At 36.2% G+C, this 11,214-nt stretch overlaps 1 protein-coding gene across 2 annotated transcripts in view; it reads left to right on the plus strand.

Moving 5' to 3' along the window:
- The window catches only part of LOC131162428 (uncharacterized), a 59,018-nt gene extending 48,005 nt beyond the window's left edge, over positions 1-11,013 (plus strand). Inside the window, exons 9-11 of one of the 2 annotated variants that reach the window (XM_058118883.1) lie at positions 5,132-5,313; positions 6,532-6,628; positions 10,297-11,013. In XM_058118883.1, the coding sequence (XP_057974866.1) occupies positions 5,132-5,313; positions 6,532-6,628; positions 10,297-10,572 (555 nt within the window). In that variant the 3' untranslated portion in view covers positions 10,573-11,013. The remainder of the gene's footprint in view (positions 1-5,131; positions 5,314-6,531; positions 6,629-10,296) is intronic. The other variant, XM_058118884.1, reaches the window with a different exon arrangement.
- The last annotated feature ends 201 nt before the right edge of the window (positions 11,014-11,214 follow it).

The following is an 11,214-nucleotide window of genomic DNA, read 5'->3' on the forward strand; positions in this document are numbered from 1 at the left end:
CTTTGGTTCTACATCCCTATCAAACTAAAATATAAAAACCTTGATTCAATATGAACATCTAAAACTCTCCATTGATGGCTCTCCATCAGTGCCTTAGTTCCACTAACATGTTGGTGATTGTTAATGGTCACCTAGGGATGGGTTTAGGGTTTCTCAGAACTTAAGACAAGGTGATCCATTATCACCTCTTTTTGTTCACCTCGGGGGCGGATGGCTTGAGTACAATAACTTACATGTCCAGCACTTATATCCACTACTAACTAAAGCACTTATTTACATAAAAGCCCCAATAAAACAAGAAACTACAAAATAACCCCCGAGTACTTAAATACACAAAATAAACCTAAATTACTAAACTTCTAAAATAAAAAGAGTTTTCCCAAACTAAAATATAAAAACCTTGCTACAATATGCACATCTAAAATTCTCCATTGGTGGTTCTCCATTAGTGCCTTAGTTCCGCTAACATGTTGGTGATTCTTAATAATCAACCTAGGGATGGGTTTAGGGTTTCTTAGAGACAAGGTGATCCATTTTCACCTCTTTTTGTTCACTTTGGGATGGATGGCTTAGTAGGATGATTCTTCATGCTTATGATTTTGGGGTGATTAAGGGTCTTTTTGATTGGGAGGGAGGAGGTGGAGGTGCCTTATCTTCAGCTTGCAGATGACACTATTTTTTCTTTGAGAATAGTGTTGAGAAGTTCTGCAAGGTCCTTACTTTGTTAAGAATTTTTTTTGGGATGGATTGAAGAAAAAAGGTCCAAGAATGGTTAGTAGGGATCAATTTGAGCAGTAGGGAGTCAGAGGGCTTCAGGTCTCTAGCTGGTTGCGACTTGTTGGTTAGGCTTTTTTGCTATTTTGCTCTTCGTTTAGGGGGTAATCCTTTGTTGGATGCTTTTTGGGATCTAGTGATTGAGAGAGTTGGGAGGAGATTAGAAGGTTGGAAGAGGGCTTATGTTTCCTTGTGGGATATGATCACTCTTATTACTGCTTCCCTTTCCAATACTCCAATTTGTTCTTATCCCATTTTTAGAATCACTGTAATGGGATCATTTGGAACCACTTACAGAAAAAGTACTTTTTGGAAATGTACTTCTCCAAAAAAGTATTTGTCTAAAAGTAGTCTAGGATTAATTACTTATGATAATTACTTTTTCAGGTAAGTAATTTTTCCGAAAAAATAAATTTTCAAAAATACTTATTTTCCTAAAATAAAAGTAGCTTGGAAAAGTACTTTTTGAAATAAGTACTCATTTTAGTGTCAATGAAAACTACTTTAGAGTGGCTGGGACCTTGGAGAGAATTATGAGATTTCTTGTGGTTTAGTTTTGGGGAGGATAATAGGGATCACCTTGTTACTTGGGAGATGGTTAGAGACTAGACTTGGCAAAGTGGATTGGGTTGGATAATCGTGGCAGATTATCAGGTGAGAATATTACAATCCATATTCGACTCATTTAAGTTGCGGATTTATGACGGTTCGGATCGGATAATCCGTGGTGGATGGCAGATAATCCTTCATTCTCATCCCTAATATAATTTTTTTTACCATACAATGAACAATTTATTTTTAACACAATAACTGAAGTTGTTTTTAAAATTATAATTTAGTAATATATTAAACATTTAATAACTAATCACAAAATTATAATATTTTTGTTTTTCAAAGCATAAATTTAGAGACTTTTATTTTGATCACAAAAAAACTGAGCATTTGGGCTTGAGTTTGAATGTGGGCATAGGGTAGGCCTAGAGACGCATATAGTAGTGCAAAAGTTAAGAGAGTGGGACTAGGTCTTGGCCAATAGAGCTTATGCTAATTGATTTGATGCCTAATAAACATGAGCATATCAGATTATCAAAGAATTTAAACATTAGTTGTTAGCGGATAGATGGATATCCATTTGATAAAATCCTAAATCTGCCAACTGACTCATTTAGAGGTGGATAAAAAAAGTTCAAACCATATTCGACTTATTTAATGTGCGGATTGGTTATGAGTCAATTTAACCAGGTCGGATTCGATTCGGATTAACAAATTTTTATCCATTTTGCTAGGTCTATTAGAGACCTAAATCTGACAGGGCATGAGGGTTGGCAATGTGGTTTCTAATAACATCTCTTTAATTGGAAAATGGTTATGGAGGTTTCTTTAGAGTCTAATTCCTAATGGCATCAGGTTATCAAGAGCAAGTATGGCATTTGTCAGAATGGGTGGGGTGCTAAGGTGAGTCGCAACATTGCCTAGGCAAGCCCCCGGTCTAGGTAGCTTGTCTTTTCTTTCCTCTTGCTCGTTATAAAGCGTGTAATAGTGATATTATTCAGTTTTGGGAGGATATTTGGGTGTGTGAGGCATCGTCAAAGCTATTGGTGAGACTTTCTTCCATAGCATGTCTTTTCTTTCCTCTTACTTGTCTTAAAATGTGTAATAGTCATATAATTTGGTTCTGGGAGGATATTTGTGTGTGTGAAGCATCGCCGGCGCTATCGGCGAGGCTTTCTTTCATTCATAATCCACCAATTTCAGCTTTTTTTGGGGGAAAGGGGGGAAGTCTAATGAAAAAGAGGTTGATGAGCTAACTTCTTAATTGGCCGTGCTGGATTCTTTCTTCTGACTTTGAGATAAGGGAGAGAGAGAAGGGGCTGGGGTGATGCACTGCTTTGGGTTCTTTCTCGTCCTTTTCTTAATCATCTTTAAGAAATCTTCAAACCCCAGCCCTTTCCATTTGAACAAAGCTGTTTGGGAAGCAAAAGTTCCTTTCAAGGTCTGGGCTTTCATCTGGACTCTTATAAATAGGATTAATACGAATGACTTGCTACAGATAAGGATACCTTATAAAGCTCTCAGTCGAGATGTTTGTATGCGGAGGCCTGAGCCATGAGGCAAATGAGACTATGTTCATCTTTTTCTTCAGTGTTTGGTGTTGGTGTATCCGCAGAACACTTTCTTCTCTTGTTAGGGTGTTGATTGGGTGGCCCCACAGAATGTATATAGTTTTTTGTTGGTGAATTTTTGGGGGTTTCAGGAAGAGTAGAAGAGGGAGGACTTTTTGGATCTGTGCAGTGTATGCTATTTTGAGGGTTCTTTGGCTTGAAAGGAATGCAAGAATTTTTAAAGATCAGAAGACTCCTCCGAATTTGCTTTTGGAGAAAGTTCTTTTTCTCATTTTTGGGCATATTTGGGATTTTTGTTTTTTGGTGTGGGGGGGGGGGGGGGGGGGGGGGTGTTGTTGCTATCTGATATTCAAAGGGATTGGAAGGCAGTACTGATGTAATTTTGTTTTACATTTAATGGGGGATACCTTACCATCCTTGTAATTTTTTTCTAATGAAATTGTTTTGAAAACTAAAAGAATATGATAATTCAAAAAGGCTCTTTCTGAACACTTCCCTTCTTAGTTTATAGAAAACTTTAAATTAGAAATTCTCCATCCTTTATTCATCTTGTTCTTCTTTCAATCCAATCTAACTTCCTGCACTCCTACAGCCGGTAACCTGACACCCGTCTTGTCTTTGAGATATTGAGCTTCAAATCTTTTTCGCTAAGTTCCTTATTTGGACAGGCTTGATTGGGCAAAATGCCATCTCCTTCAACACCAGTTTCCTGCCCCTTTTATTTTCCTTTGTTCTCAAAGATAGGATCCCTGTCCAAACACACTGCATGAGTCTTAGGCAAATGGGGCATGTCATCTGCAGAGTCCAAGGGATCCCAGATACAACCATGTTGCTAATGAAATTCATCCAATCATAATCAGTAATCAACTCAAACTCACTGTCAAATTCACTCCTCACCTTGCACGCCACCCTTTTCTTAGTCATCAAAGTTGGTCCTCTCTATTTCAAAATGTTGTTGGGCTATTTGGCTAGCCTTTTCTTCTTTGGGTATTAAGCTGCAAGAAGTAACAAGTAGTAAAATAAATAATAAAATCTTTCAGGTTGGAATATGCGGCATTTTTTTTTTTTTTTTTGAAACCAGTAGCTCTACATCTGAGGCTATGAATTCTTATAGTGAACTCTTGCAAGTTTGGGGCTGGTGATCCAAATGAGTTCCACCATCCTGTCCACCACCAAATTGTTGTTTGGGAGAACTACCCTTCCACTGAATCAAACTGTTTCAGCCTTTGAATCGAAGTTTTTTAAGGAGATTGTATGTGAGTATTTATTCTTTTATCTATACCCGTTATTTGACTAATGAGAAATGTATTTTTGTGATACAATTTCATCCTTTTGATTTCAGAATCAAAATTTGTGTATACAATTTTGATTTAATAAATGGATTATTTGTGTATGCAAATTTAATTTAATAAATAGATTTATAGTGACTCAAAAAGAAAATTTTGATGTGACAATGGTCCATTTTTTTTTTCCTAATAAACATACAGAAAACATATGGAACATATTTAATTTGGACCTACAACAGAGGATTTAGTTTCTGAAAGCAAAAATATATGATGTCTGAGAACTTGCCACTCTAGTATTTACATTTCCCTGTAACTATTGGTCAAATAGTTATTGTTGAACCATTTTATCATAACTTTTAACAGGCTGATTTTCAGAAACTTGGAAAATCAGTTGGGGTAATAATTTACAGATATTTTTAAAAAATGAGGTATGTAGAGTAAAATAAAGCTTGGAAAAGATTGAAATTATTCCCCTCGATGCTTTAAAGTGTTTGGTAAATCCGTAGGTAATGTTTTGTCTTTGGTGCAATCTCATGTTATTTAATGAATGATTATACCTTGTGCAGTTTTCATCACTTAGCTATGCTACTATAATCCAAAATCCTTAAAAGTTTTTTCTGCATATTTTAATTCAATTGGTATTGTTATCTCTCTTTTAACTGTGTTGGTATTTTATATTTTTTTAAAAAAATGAAAAATATAGGACTCAAACTTTAATTGGCCGGGCAAAAAATGCAATCACCTTACTGCTTTTCTTTAAAAAAACATTGAGTATCAGTAAATCTTGTATGATATTTCTTGTGTTTCCTTCTCAATATTAGCCTCGAAAAATATGCACTGAATTATTTCACTCTCCAGTGCAGCTCTGATACTTCTAAAAATGAATTTTTGTTGTGTCCTCACAAGTTTTGTTCTTGTTGGTTGGCAATTGTTGCTTATTGGGTCTAGTGCAATCATGGATCAGTATTATGTGTTCAGGGAGATATTATCATGAGCCTGCAAACAAGATTAGATATCCTCTTGGATGAGGCAGATGGAGGGCCGAATTGTACTGTTGATGATGATGAGGAAGCAAGCAGCGAGATGTCAACTGAGAAACCTATTCCTCAACTGTCTCTGCACTTGTTGAGGTATGTTAGCTATTTGTTTTTATTTTACTTTAAACAAGAATGACACCCTGAGGTTTCTTCTCAATATCTCACTCGATATGGTCTACAAACCTGCTGAGTTGGCATATATTATTGGTGTTCTATCCAATTGCCTTACATCACTATACATTATATCCTTCAAATATAAATTTATTGTTGCCAGAAATGGGTAGTTTGGCAATTCATTTTCTTTCTGTTGAAATGACTAAGAGCCTGTTTAGTTATAGAAAATGGTTTTCATTTTCCATTTTTGTTTTTCAAAAAAGTGCAAAAAAAGTTAGCTAATTTTTCAGTTTTATAATGTTTGTATGAAATAAATGAACCAAAAAAAAAAAAATGACACTTTTTGCTTGTAAAACTAGTTTTATTTTCCATTTCTAATTTTCAAATAATTCCAAAATGCTTCTTTGTTTTCCAATCTTCTAGATTTGTATAGAAAGGTTAGAAAACATGGATATTGGACTTAAATTTGTAGAATTCTGTTTTGAGATTCTTCCAGATCCACACAAATCCAAATTCAAGCTCCAAAGTCCATGATCCGAAAAAACTATTGTATATATTTTGAAAAATTGAAGAACAAGTTATCTATTTTTTTTTTTTGGAAATTATTAGAAATCTAGAATTTAAAAATGAAGCTGTTTATTTTTTACATTTTTAATACAAATTTTGAAAATCTAATAAATAAAATTAAATTTTTATAATTCTTTGGAAAACAATAAAATGGAAAATGAAATATGTTTTCCAAAACTACATGGGCCCCTAACATTCCCCAAGTTGTGTTAAGTTCTCAATGTCATTGGTAGTGTTTATAGATTGCATGGATGGTAAGCAATATTAAATTCAAGCTACACCATACCTCCCAAGATCCTTTACTGCTTTTTTTTACGGGGTGTTACAGTTTCTTTATGGTCCTGGTCCAGAAGTCGTCATTTATGTCAAGGGCTGTAATAAGCTTTTATTTGCTTCCTGTATGCCCTCACTATTCATTACTTCTGAATAACTGTCTGCTCTTTTGCCTGTGCATTTGGAATAACAACTGGGTTGTATTTTTGTTTTTCTTGTGTGGCACAAGCTTGATAATTGAGGATATATGGATAAAAAATGACGATCATTGTTATTTTTCTGGATTCTGTTGTTGAAACATAATTTGCAAGTATATTTTTTAGTGATTTAATCAATTATATTTTATGTTTGCAACAGAAAACAGTGCAGCCTTTCATTTCCTCAAAGAATTTTTGTTCCCTGGTTAGCGGGTACATTTATATGTGACTATCTGCAACCATCTGAGACGCTTGAGGTTTGTACCTTTGACTTTGATGAGTACTGTGTTCTTCACTTTCCTAGGAAGAGTATAGGACAGAGACTAGAATTTCAATATATACAGTTTGTTTTTCTACATTATATATGAATGGTTTTTGAGGTAAACATAGGCTGTTCAAATGGCAGTAACAGTGGTGGTGGGGTGGTGGGCAATATAATGGTGGTACTTAGAACTTACAGAGAAGCTTTTGAGAAATAATAATGGCCCTTTTTTTTTGAATTATAAATATATTCTGCCATTAATAGGAACTTAAAGCAGAAAGTGGAATCTTAAAGTATGGGATCATGCATTGCTGTTTCTTAAGGGATTGAAGGGACATGTGGTGAGGATTATATTTTGCCATTAAGGGTGCCCACGCTGAATTGAATTAAACTCTTGAAGGGGAGCTTCGGTGCAACGGTAAGGTTGTCGTCGTGTGACCTGGAGGTCACGGGTTCAAGGCGTGGAAACAATCTCTTGCAAAAATGTAAGGTAAGACTGCGTACTATAGACCCATTGTGGTTCACCCCTTCCCTGGACCCCGCATACGCGGGAGCTTTGTGCACCGGGCTGCCCCTTTGTTTTTTTTTAAGGGGCATTGCAGAGAGATGAAAGAGTGCTGGGAAGCCCTTAATTTGGCATTATAATATGTATGTTTTTGGCATACAAGCGCTTTGAAACAGAACAAGCACCTTCTTTTAATGGAAATGGTCACCCTCACGTGCATTTCAAGGGTTGCACCGCACGCACGCACGCACACACACACGGTAGCTTGCCCTCTCTTCTTTTTGAAATTTGGAAAAAGCTACGGGGATACTGAGATAATACGGTTTATGAGTTTATTTAACAAGATTATAAGGTAAGAAAAAGTTAGATGAGTGGAGAAAAGCATTTTAGCGCCTATATATATGAATAAGGGAGATATTTGAAATTGTGAAAACCATCATAGAATTAAAATCATGAGTTATATAGTGGAACTTTGGGAAAGAGTTATTAAACAAAGACTAAAAACTAGAAAAGTGGTTGAAGGAGATTATTGGAAAAGTTTGGGGAAAAGAAATGGGGTTTGGACGTAGTTTTTATTGACCTAAAGAAAGCTTATGATGTGGTGATGGGGAAACTTTTGTGGTTACTACAAAAAGGTGAGTAGGCAATAGATATATAGAAGTTATTAAGGATATGTATGATGGGGGTAATGTATGACAACAGCTGCTTTTTGTTATTATTATTATTATTATTATGGAAAAAAAAAAGAGAAAATGCATTAATAAAGAAAGGAGAGCAATTACAATGTAGGAGTCTAGGAGAAGACAAGTTCTCAAAAGTGAAAATAACACAGGAAGAAAAAAATAGAAAATAAATAGAGCCAACACATCCTAATCAAGAAAGCGCCTTGTTTATCCCTTAGCATCATTATTTACAGAATACTTTAAATTTGCTAATTCTTGTGGAACTTTCCTTGCCTTGCTTTTACCACCATCCTGGCGAGCTACTTGTCCTACAGCATTAGGCATCCAGAATCCCAATTTATCCACCTGCTGTTAAGAGTTTCTTTCCTCTTCCCATTAATCTCCTCCACAGGAGTGGGCAAAACTTCTATCTTACTTTGAATGCCCACAGGCAACCCTTTGTCAAACCCATACTCCTCAAAAACAGAAACCTCCTCCAAACCTTCAAGTGGAGATGGCAGCACATAAGAAACATCCCAAAGTAAATTGGAAGAATAAAAAATATACTCAATTTGTTCACGAACCTCATTGAACAAAATTTTGCCATCACCAACAAATCACCATCAAACTCACCTTCCAATTCGTGAGATCATTTCTTTTTCCCCTCAATGCAATAGCTTCTTAACCCTTATTATCTGACCTTATCTTTGAATTCTGCCTTTCTTCAATGTAAAAATTTCTGTGTATTTCTTTTTAAAAACTCACTTACCTGCACTGTTTGGTTAGCTGGCCCACCTCAAATCCTTCACTGCTCAAAATCTGGCTCAAGTCCAAAATAATTGTCAAGCACCCTGGCTCACTCCACTCATCTTTAACGTACTCCCAGGCCCCATCAAAGCCCTAGCCGCCTATGCCATACTGACGCAGATGATCGATGCTGCTGTATTGACCGCATTGCACAACTACATCTTGCGAAGATCTCATTCTTCTCCTAACCAGTGCAGCCCTTTTGATCCCTCAGGAATGAACACCAAAAATGTTTTCCTTTATATCTTGGCCTCCTATTTCCAGTTTTTTTGGTTGAATGGCCAGCCATTATCTCACACTAGCAAATCTAACACTTCAAAATCCCCCAACCAATGTGCCCAAAACTCATGCCAAATATTGATCCAAGAGCCACTTTGCTGCCCCTGAAGAAAACCTCATAGATGGTCACGAGTGGGGTTGCATTTGAGAACATGAAAAAAATCTTTGTTTCTCACCTCATCCAGTTTCAGATCAAAGGTTCTCCCTTTGATTTGAATGGATTGAACATGATCACCGCCTTTTATGTACTATGGCAGTCATGATACTGAGGAGCAGTTACAAGAAAAGAGAGAGTGCCACGTTTTCCTTTTCAATGAAAGAGGTCAAGAAACTATTGGTAGCTGGTTTTATTTTGTTACCTTCGATCTGTTATGCGTTGAGAAGGAAAAATTGAGCACAATTGTGACACATAAAATTAGAGCATACAACAACAACAAAACCAAGCCTTAGTCCCACTAAGTGGGGCCGGCTATATGAAATAGAAATGTGCACCAGCCATTTGATTGTACAGTACCCGTAAAATTTAGAAGGAAAATTTTCAGTGGCTGCAGCAAGGGGCTGGGACGAGAAGTGTTGGCAGGAGAATATAAAGAGGGCAGCGCGCCCCCGCCCCAAGGCTCACACAGCATTTCTTCCTATTGTAATAAAGGTTTCTCCGAATCCCCCAATCTGGAAGGATGAGTTAGGGAATAAACATTGCGCTGTGTTTTTTTTTATCAGTTGAAGTCTTTACTTGAGAGTGATTTAGCTAACATTAGAGATTGTAGGTAGACAAAATAGAAATAACTTATTGAGGTAATAAGAAAAGTTTGACAAGAAGCCAATTTTCTGAGGGTATTGCCTTAGATCATGTAGAAATGTAGATTGGCAGATCCAGTATAGCGACCTCATCTGGTGGGGGTGGGGCTTAGGCTTGGTAGTGCTGGTGGTAGTGTTGGTGGCGTTAATATAGATTATGTTGAAGGGAATCAACATGCTAGTGTTGTTGGGAATGGTGGTGCATATTACACGACTTGAATTGGCTAATCTTAGATGATATTTACATGTTTACTCGCAGAAAACCTAAAAGAATGATAAATAAATAAATGTTTGCTTGCACATTAAGTAATCTTTGGTTGAATCATATTAATTGTTTGGTCCTGGTTTGACAGGCTTTAAATTGACGCATGTATTTGCATTACAAATTCCTTCAATTTCTTGTATCCATTTGTGAACAACTGAGATGATACCCCTTTCCGTTAGGTGTTGAGATGATTTCTAGAAATATATTCTAAAATGAGTTGAATGTCCCAAAACTAAGTTCTTGTTTCAGAAATTTTGATTTTTATGTTCTCTTGGAAATTATTCATTGTACCCTGAAGAAAAAATAACATCTACTTTCTGTGTCTTTGTTCTTCTAATAATATGCAGGGTGTGAAAGATCATTGTGTTGAATTGATGTCCATGGAAGCTCCTATGGATGCCTCCAGTATCCTGAAACCAGAATCAGAAGCCCCCACCCTGACTATTAAATCTCTATGGGATGTTGCAGCTCCTGCGGTTGTATCACAGAGTTCTGATTGCGCCCCCACAGGGTGCATAACGAATAAAACCCGAACTGAAAATTTGAACATTCTGGCTGCTGTGTTGATCCTTTTACTCTCAATTTTTGTGGGCTGGCTGCTCTTTTTCATCAGGGCGCCATAATTAGAGGAAAGCTTCAAGCCAAAATTTTGCCATTACAAGTATTCCGTGGTTATGCCCAATTCATTTCTTCAAAGCATATGAACAGAAAATGAAAAGTAAAGTGCTGGCAACATTTCATGCCTGCAATAATGTAGCTTTGAGGTTGGCTTCGGCTGGGATTTTGCTGTGACACAGCTGGGGTAAGGTTTGGTACCCCACAAATAGTATAGGCGTGATGGTTCGAGAATACAAAATTGAGATTGAGTTTGGAAGGTTGTGAATTTCATTAAATTTTAATACAGAATTTCATTTCAAATTTTGTTCAATTTTAAATTTTTATGATTGTAAATTTGTATTTACAATGACTGCATAAAGCAGTGTGGGCGGAACATAGGAGTTTTTTCCCAATATATCTTTTTTTTTTTAAATATATTAAATAATATATTTTTTGGGAAAATAATTTCCGGAGTAATCTTGACGTAATCTCGCTACTTGAGTAGTGAAATTTACTGTGCATAAATAAGATAGTTTTGGACACGTGGTAAATTTCATTGATTCATCCGGTGAGAGCTTTGAAATGTGAAGGTTATAAATAATTAAATAATTTTGCATTATCTTTTTCAAAAAGTGATTATGAATTAATAAATGCATAGGGGTTTGCAT

This window comes from Malania oleifera, chromosome 8 (assembly GCF_029873635.1).
Source record: "Malania oleifera isolate guangnan ecotype guangnan chromosome 8, ASM2987363v1, whole genome shotgun sequence".
Classification (NCBI taxonomy): Eukaryota; Viridiplantae; Streptophyta; class Magnoliopsida; order Santalales; family Ximeniaceae; genus Malania; species Malania oleifera.